At 38.0% G+C, this 9502-nt stretch overlaps 1 protein-coding gene across 4 annotated transcripts in view; it reads right to left on the bottom strand.

Moving 5' to 3' along the window:
* Positions 1-9502, bottom strand: part of LOC103143276 (receptor-type tyrosine-protein phosphatase T-like) — a 221905-nt gene that overhangs the window by 66529 nt on the left and 145874 nt on the right. For all 4 annotated transcript variants that reach the window (XM_016675116.1, XM_016675114.1, XM_016675115.1 and 1 more), the window contains exon 9: positions 2767-2882. In XM_016675116.1, the coding sequence (XP_016530602.1) occupies positions 2767-2882 (116 nt within the window). The remainder of the gene's footprint in view (positions 1-2766; positions 2883-9502) is intronic.

Here is a 9502-nt window from a genome sequence, read left to right on the forward strand (position 1 = left end):
ATTTGTGGAAAGCAAATATTTTAGATTCTACCAAGTCGGTTTTAACTTTAAACTGTTTTTATCTCTTGACCCAATTTCAACTACTTCATTATAAAACCCTAGAAGAAATTATAAGTCAATTAAGCTCCAGTTCCTGCTGTCTGGATGTCCTACCCACACATTTCTTTAAGAAAGTCCTGCCTGTCGTTGCTAATGATCTGCTCCATATAGTAAACACATCGTTGTCTTCAGGTGTTTTCCCCCAGACTTTGAAAACAGCAGTTATCAAACCACTGATAAAAAAGAACAATCTGGACAAATCAGTACTGCAGAATTACAGGCCGATCTCTGACCTCTGACCTCCCATTCATCAGCAAAGTTATTGAAAAAGGAGTTTTTAAACAATTAAATAGCTTCATAACAATAATGAATCGCTTTGACTCCTTCCAGTCTGGTTTTTGTGCTCACCACAGCACGGAGACGGCCTAGTCAAAGTGTTCAATGACATCCACATAAATACAGTCTGTGGGAGAACCACAGTGCTGGTTCTGTTGGACCTCAGTGCAGCTTTCGACACTGTTGACCATGACATTTTACTGAATCGACTAGAGAGTTGGGTCGGACTCTCCGGTCCGGTGCTCAACTGGTTTGAATCTTACATGAAGAACAGGGACTTCTTTGTTTCAATTGGAAACTTCTCATCAGAGAGGTCAAAGGTCACATGTGGGGTACCCCAAGGTTAAATCCTAGGACCCCTTCTTTTCAATATTTATATGCTCCCACTGGCTCAGGTTATAGCAGGAAATAAGATCAGCTCCATAACTACGCGGATGATGCACAGCTCTACATTACGATGTCACCAGGTGACCTTTGACCCCATCCAATCACTGAACAGATGCTTAGAACAGATAAATGTGTAGATGAGCCAAAACTTTCTCCAGCTGAACAGAAACAAACTGAAGTTATTATCTTTGGACCTAAAGAGGAGCGAACTAGAATCAGTGCTCAGCTTCAGTTATTACAACTAAAACCAGCGATCAGCCCGAAACCTGGGAGTAGTGATGAACTCTGACCTGAACCTTCAGAGTCACATTAAGACAGTCACAAAGTCGGCCTTCTATCACCTGAAGAACATCTCCAGGATTAGAGGACTGATGTCTCAGTACGATCTAGAGAAACTCATCCATGCGTTTATCTTTAGCCTCATTGATTACTGCAGCAGCGTCTTCACAGGTCTGACTAATAAATCAATCAAACAGCTGCAGCTGATCCAGAAGCTGCTGCTGCTGTTCTCACTAAAACCAGGAAGATAGAGCACATAACACCAGTTTTAAAGTCCCTACACTGACTCCCTGTAGCTCAGAGGATAGACTTTAAAATACTGTTGTTAGTTTATAAATCACTGAACGGTTTAGCACCACAATACATTAAAGATCTGTTATTGCTGTACCAACCGTCTAGACCCCTCAGATCTTCTGGTTCTGGTTCTGCTCTGCATCCAGAACCAGAACCAGAACCAAACGAGGAGAAGCAGCATTCAGTTTCTATGCATCACAAATCTGGAACAAACTTCCAGAAAACTGTAAAACAGCTGAAACACCTTTAAATCTCAACTTAAAACCCACCTGGTTAAAGTTGCTTACGGCTAAATTAGGGTTATAGTGCGGGTTTTGATGTCTTCGATGTTTTTAATGTTTTTATCTATTTATTAATGTCACATAATGTTTTTATTTTTTCTTTAATTATGTAAAGCACCTTGAAATGCCTTGCTGCTGAAATGTGCTATACAAATAAAATTTGATTGATTGATTGATTGATAGAAAAATATAAATATTTTATTAAGATAAATTCATTAGCATTCAGACTTTCTTAAGCAGTTTTCTCCAGGTGTGCAGCTTTTTTAAAAGTCATTTTCTGTCCTTTCTGACCATGAAGGCCTAGTCTCCAGTTTGTGCTTAAAGTTGGTTAGTAAATAAGCTGTGGACAAAAGGAGACAAAGACAATCTGAAAAAATATACCAAAATTTCAGCTAACTCCCATTTAACTTGTTGGTATTTTCTCTTTGTCAAACTGTTTTATTTAGCATAATTCACAAAATAAGCTGCAAAATGAAGAAAAGTGTGTCTTAGATATGATATATTTCACATTAAATTAGAAATGAAAGCTTGAATATGGAAATGATGTATTAATATTTGCATTTGTTATATGTTTGTAGCATATGTAATGCTCGACTGATCTAATGATTTTTCAGATTTCTCATTTCTGCTCATCAAGCTCTGTGGGAAAGAGTAAAAACTTCTATCAAAGTATGATAGCTCAGTTTAGATGTATGCAGATAAACCAATCAGATTTCAAAGAAAATCTTTGAAAAATCTGCAGAAAGTCCAAAAAAAACTTTTGATCAATCCTGTTTAAAACATTATAGGAAAGTCTGGCTGTTCAAACGGGAAATATTTGGAGAAACAGATCAGAAATTCATCCTCCCAGCAGCTGCTAGACTTTATATCCATCACTAATTAGTTTCTTTAAGTTAGAGTATGCCATTTTTAATAATTGCACAGTATTATGCAAATTTGTCATTAATGTACAGTATGTTGCTCTTTGTTTCACCACTGAGGGTAGATAAGGTTTTTTCTTTTCTATTTGTTTAATATCAACTAAAACTTTCAGTAAGATTGAATTAATTTTGAAATATGCTTAAACCAAATTGGTAGAAAATCTTTTCTTTGGCACAAAATACTTTATTGGTGGAGAATAGTTGAGTGTCAGCTTTGTGACGTCGCTTACCGTCAGATTGTAGCTGTGGCATCGCGTCACGGCGTATCCAAACGTTTCCCACTGGATGGTCAGCTGGCGGGCGCGGACGTCCACCACGTTGACGTTCTGGGGTCCGTGGACGGGATCTGAAGCGACAGCAGACGGAGAAACAGTCGGATCAGAGCGGGAATCGATCCACTGATCCCTGGATTCGCTTAATCTGGCTGCAGTCTGAAACAAACAGCTAATCCCTGATCACTGGCTGATTCTGCTGGCTTAAATGTCTGCAAATTAACTTAATGCTACACATAATTCCTTAAGAATGTAAGATATCATTTAGGAAACTTTGGAGTAAGACTGTTAACCTGAGGAAAGTACCGATAGAAAAAAAGTCACATTTTAAATTGCCAGAACAAAGAAAAAAACATCAAAATAGAAAACTGCACTCAGAAATATATGCATTTTTTCTAACATGTTCAATTGCATAAAGACAAAACTAAACAAAAAAAGTAGTAGGATAGTATCTCATAAAATGCAGATTAAATTGATTCACTGGAAAAAACAGAAAGTCTTTACATAAAACATCCAGAAGCAAAACTGCAGAACAGGAGGCTCTGAGCAGAAAACAAAACCAACGACTTCATCATGAGCAGGTGTGACAGACAGGAAACAAAACGAGAACAACAAAATAAAACAGGAAGTCAACCGATCCAGAGATATCCGATCACCAGGGGGCGCTGCAATGTTAAAGGGACAGCCCCCTAAAAACAGATCCCACAAGGAGCTGACATCCATTTACTTATGATAAAATACTTAGAACCAAAGATGATAAAACAACTTTAATTTATAAATTCAGGTAAGTTTTCAATTGATCTGTTCAAAAGTCTTGATTTGAATTAATTTTATGTCTTCTTTCCAAACTGGTTTGGCTTTATTTATCTAAACGTCTATTAAAGTTTTTCTTTACTGCATTTTAACTCATTTTTATCCAGAATCTGAACAGTTTTGTTTATTAAACCACTGAATTCTGTTAAAGCATTAATGAACCAGTATATGTCTCTATTAACTCCATAAATCCACAATTTTTCCTATTTCGTACAAATTAAAAATCTCAAACTGCTTGAATGATAGAAATTATGACTTTTACCTCCATTAAGCTGCATGTAAAACAGTAACAGGTTGAAAAACTCAGATTTCTGTGGTTCTGTCTGAGGTCTTTCCTGGATTTAGGATTTTCTTACAAATGCCACAGATAATGTTCTTTTTTAGTTTTTTCCTCTTAATAAATTATAAGCTGCACAGTCAGACGGTTTTTGGAACAAAACAGAAAAAATGAGTGAAAATCTGCCAGTTCCATAAGAAAAACTTAGAAAGACTTACAGAAATCTGCAGAAATATTAATCAGATCCATTTAAGGATTAAAGAAAAGTTTGACTGCTCTGGAGTTAGAAACGGAAACTGCACTGCCAAAAACGTAGAGTCGGTTCTTTAAGAACAAACCAAGTCATAACGATTTCTCTACAGCTACAAACAGATCCCAAACTTTGAAAACTCAGAAATATGAGATTGCCTTGAAACAGAATCAAAACTTTAAAGCTGCTGTGGTTGATACCATACCAGTTGGATAAACTGGTACGGATAAACTTAAAGTTGGATAAACTGGTATGGATAAACTTAAAGTTGGATAAACTGGTATGGATCAACTTAAAGTTGGATAAACTGGTATGGTGGCATCTAAAAAACAACCTTCACTCAAATATTTTCATGCGTCATAAAATAATAAATAGAATTGGATTTTATTGAGTAGTTTTGACTCTGGCTACAACAGTCAACCTGTCCTACTTCCATTCACGCGCGCACCCCCACACACACACACACACACACACGCACACACACACACACACACGCACGCACGCACACGCGCACACACACCCTCCAAGCACTGTCCCAACCATATGCTGGCCCCTCATCCGCTGCCTTCTCTAACCACAACTGACTCCAGTCTAACGAGCTTGTTGAAACTCATCTTCCTGTGAGTCTAATTAGCTTCTATCAGCTAACGACGGCAACCAAAGCAGGTCACTGCATAATTTAGAGCTGTACTTTTTGGAGGAAAATTAACATTTTATTAATGGTGGAGGTGGAGCTCCTCCTAAAAAAAAAAAAAAAAAAAAAAACGTGCAGGAGAAATGATTCCTGGCCGTAAAGCAGACCTGGGATGCTGGATAAACAACCCAGCCAATAAATCTACGTCTGGATCTCCACATTGATTCACAAACAAAAAGTTTTTTGTCAACACTTGGGGAAATCTTTATTTTTAGATTTTGCTTTAGTTTCTCACCAAAAATTGTGGACAAGAGATGCAAAAAAAATCTAAATGTGGTCAGAAAATCTTCTTCAGTGGATAAGCTGCTGCACGTGAACTGAACTAATTTAAGCATATTTCACAAACTTCTCATTCCATTTTTGTCTTTAATTAAATACTGGATTGATCAATGGGAAAGAATCCAACCCATATCACTAATAGCTTTGTGAATGCAGTCGAGTGCTTTAAAAGATTATTCACTCAAGCTACTTAAATACGATGTCAGATGAGCCAAATAAGACAAAGATTAGACAACGGGATCCTGGATAAGCTGAGACCATCTGAGCTGAATGTTTCTGCTGGTTCTGTTCACACCCAGCCCTGTGCCTTTATTTCCATCAGTTTAACTCCAGAGGTCTGGAAAATGTCTACCTGAGCTCATGTTTTCCCTTTGCTGGTTGGTATTAAATGTCTTAGAGAGCAGCTGGTTTGCGGATTTGAACTGTTGCGGTGTCCTCTGTCTTATTGTTTAATCCCGGGTCAGGGTTTGGTGGGGGTGGATCATTTCTGAGTGTTTTGTTTCAGAACGGGGAGGTTACCATCTGCTGCAGGTCTTTAGGTGACCAAAGACAAGATTTCTTTACCGCAGTTTGTAAACAAACCTTCTAATAAGTATCTCTATTTTGTTCCTGTGAGACGTTTTGTTTGGACAAAGTCCAAAAACTCAATTGAAGTTGTTTATTGCCGACCAATACTGGTTTTATAGACTCACAATCCATTTCTACCTCCAGCTTGACATTTAGCAGCGACTGCAGCAATTGTCAGAATGGTATTCAGATCATCTGGACAACCTCACAGCCAAACAAAACGTCCTACTTTTCTCATGAACATGAGCTGCCAGGTGTCGCAACATGACATTACAGTGAAACGTCTCCATAAACTGCCGCTTTGTTCCATTTGGCGAAGATCAGACAATTTCACTGAGCTTAAAAAAACGTGTAAACAGTAAATCCTGCATGTCTGGGTGATATTCTGCAAACTTTTAGGATGCAACATTTATGGACCATTTAAAGAAAGTTTGTGCAAAAATTATAGTTTTGTAAAGAAAATGTGATAAGGTTATAAAATAGTGAAGTTATAGAACATTAAAATTGCTAACAATACCAGCATAACACTACCATCATTATTAGCACCATAATTATTATTAGCATTAGCATAAGTTATCATTTTATAATCTTTTTTTCTCTTAATGTCTGAACTTTAATGTCTGTCTAACTGTGCAAAAACTTTACTTGTTTTTTGGAGTCAACCAGATGTCAAATTAATTAGGAATGATAAATTTGAACATTGCACCAACCACTGGTGTAAATTCAGGTATGATGCTAATTAGATCCACTAGGCACATAAGGAATAAAGCCGAACTTGCTGAATATTTTATTAATGCTGTTCTTACTCAAAGAAGGCCTTTAAATTGAATCAAAAATGTTTGTTTTTTCATCATTATAGTATAACAGTTACAGGTAAATATTGCCAAAGTCATGTGGTGCGCAGTCCCAGCAATCAGGCAATGGAGATTTTTCCTTTTGCTCCAGTGGAAGAAAGTACATCCTGCTTCAGATCTAAACTTTTCCAGAGAGCAAACAGGAACTAACCTGTAATTATGCTGCTACCAGCAATAGCACACACACACACACACACACACACACACACACACACACACACACACACACACGATGTAATTCCTATAATCCCCCATCACTGAGTCATGGAGTGAATAAAAACAGGTTTTCACAAAAATACATTAAAGCTTATCTGGCCGTCGATTTAAAGAAAAGATTCAACCTGAGGTTACTAAATCATAAATTTGCTCAGAGTTCTGGGATAAAACCAACAACAGCAAGTAGACATTTATTTAATCCTGTAGCTAGTTTGGTTTTTAAGAATCCTAATCTTTTAGTAAATCTAACTAATGCCAACATGAACCCTCACTAATCGGAGATGGAAGTAGCTTTAGCAGAGTTAATCACCCGACTTAAAACAAAGTTTGGATCATTTCTAAGTGTTTGTTTAAATAGACCCATCTCCCTCAGTGTCAGGGGGTTTGAAGTTCATCTCCATCTCATTTCCTGCTAAATCGAAGGTCATCCGAGAACTGATTTCTAAAATGTTTGCTGAGAAAACAACCAGCTGCAGAGAGATGGAGTGGTATGGAGAGCAGGAGAGCTTAAGTTTGAATTATAACTTTGTTTACATCGTTACAGTGATGAGACCTCCCCAGATGACCTTGGTCATGACAAATGCCAGATTTTGTATATCATTCATTTTCTGCTCCACTCCTTCCTCACACCGCATTAATTATTCCTATCCACATCCATTTCAGTCATTTCTTCACACCCACTCTGGACCTGGCTGAACCTCTAACATTTGTCGAGATCAACAGAATGACAGACGAACGTGCTGAGAAATATAGGATCATTAGGTGTCTAAAACAGGACTTAATAATCAATAATAAGTATGGAGAGGCTGGGTTTGGCGTGAGAACGCGCCAACTGACAGATGGGATAAAATATGTATGCATGGAGGAAGAACAATATGGCTCCACAGGGATATGGTCCCAACAGTGGCTGCTGGCCTCATTAATCAGGAACGGTCAAGGGTTGGCATGTTAGCTATCACACGCTGTGAAAGGCCAGAGTAGATGGCAGCGCTACAGCACAGTGTGGGACAGTGAGGCATGCAGCAGAGAGATTACAGCACCGCCTCCTCTACACCATCATCAATACAGGAAGCACAAAAGAGCCGAATGTCGCCACGATGAAAACAAACCACAAAAACCAAGTCACTGGACTAAAGCACCTACTAAAATATACTACAGAACAGTTGAAACCAAAGGTTTAAAAGACATGTAGATTTTTTTTCTAAGTAGTTATGTTTCCATGTAACAATTTGACATTTCAGGTTGTCTACTCCAGAATACTTTTCTTGAGTTTACAAGTTACTTTTTGGAAAAAAATAAGGTAATTAAAGAGTATTTCCTAAAACTCATAGCATACTTTAAAAAACAACAACAACAACAACAAACTCAGTTTAGCATTAGTTCACCTGAGACTTCAGCTTTTTATGAAACAAAAAGGCAACATTGTGAATTCTCTTTACCTTTCAGGTTTATCTGATAACAGGACACTTTCTGGAAATTATAAGTTACTTTTCCAGAACTCCAGAAACTTACAGATGACATATATTCTACTTAAAAGTTCATTTTTAATTATCATCTGGAATTACAGGTTACTGTCACACAAGCTTCAGCATGCTAACAGGCTACATATGTACAGGTTTTTCTACAAAACTATTCATTTTATTTCATATCCATGTTTTAATGTTTACCACTAGAGACACTGCTGCATGCTAAAGTTAAAGATTAAGGAGCTTCTAGTTCAGATTTTCTGTCTATTTTAGAGTATAATCAGTTCAGATTTAGTTTTCTAAGTGTTACCTGCCACTTATCACCAATGAAGGCCAACAACCACATATTCTGACAGACAATCTGTTGTTTGACCTGAAGCCGACATAAAGTTGTTCTGTCTGTCTTTGAAAGTCCCTCAGAGCCTACAGGATGTTCTGGCAGGTAGGTATCTAGTTCAGGAGAGGGCCTAGTGAGGGATTGTGTTGTGGGATGCTTTCCTGAATCTGATGAATGAGCAGCAGAAATGGAGCCATTAATCCAGAGACTTTAGGGAGCCGTTCCAGTGAGAAGAGAATGAGGGGAAGAGGACGAGCGGAAATCAATCTTTCTGCCTCTTTCTGCTCCTCGGCCTCTGCTTTGTAGCTCCACAGTTATTTTTCTTTTAATTTGAAAACCTTTTCCATCTTTAATTTTATTTCTTATTGCATATTGGACATTGTGCTTATTATCTTTTGCTCTTTTGTACACTTATGTTTTATTCTCCCTGCATCGTATTTCACTGTTTCTTCTGGTTTTGTTGCTGTTCTCTCATTCAGCCTGTAGATGACTTGTTAGCCACATTTTCTTCTTCCTGGATCTCTTGTTAAAATGTGTTTTAATGCTAAAGCTAGATGAAAAATTGGGTCTTTAGAAATGAGTGGAGACTCCAGGTTCTTGCAGAATAACGTGCATAGAGGGCGATAACTCTGAGTTTTTCTGCTAATTGAGGAAAATATGAATTCTGTAAATGTATGTTTTAGTAAATAAGACATTATATATATATAAAAAAAAAAAAAATTCCCCTCTCACCCTCCATGGGGGGTCTCTTTCATCCTCTGAGCTCGGGTCCTCTACCAGAGGCCTGGGAGCTTCAGGTTCTCCTCCAGTATCTTGGCTGTGCCTAGAACTGCACATTTCTGGACTGAGATGTCTGATGTTTTTCCTGGGATCTGTTTGAGCCACTGCTCCAGTTTGGGTGTGACTGCCCCGAGGGCCCCGATGCCCTCGGGGCAGTCACA

Source organism: Poecilia formosa, unplaced genomic scaffold (assembly GCF_000485575.1).
Source record: "Poecilia formosa unplaced genomic scaffold, Poecilia_formosa-5.1.2 Scaffold106, whole genome shotgun sequence".
NCBI classification, from domain to species: domain Eukaryota; kingdom Metazoa; phylum Chordata; class Actinopteri; order Cyprinodontiformes; family Poeciliidae; genus Poecilia; species Poecilia formosa.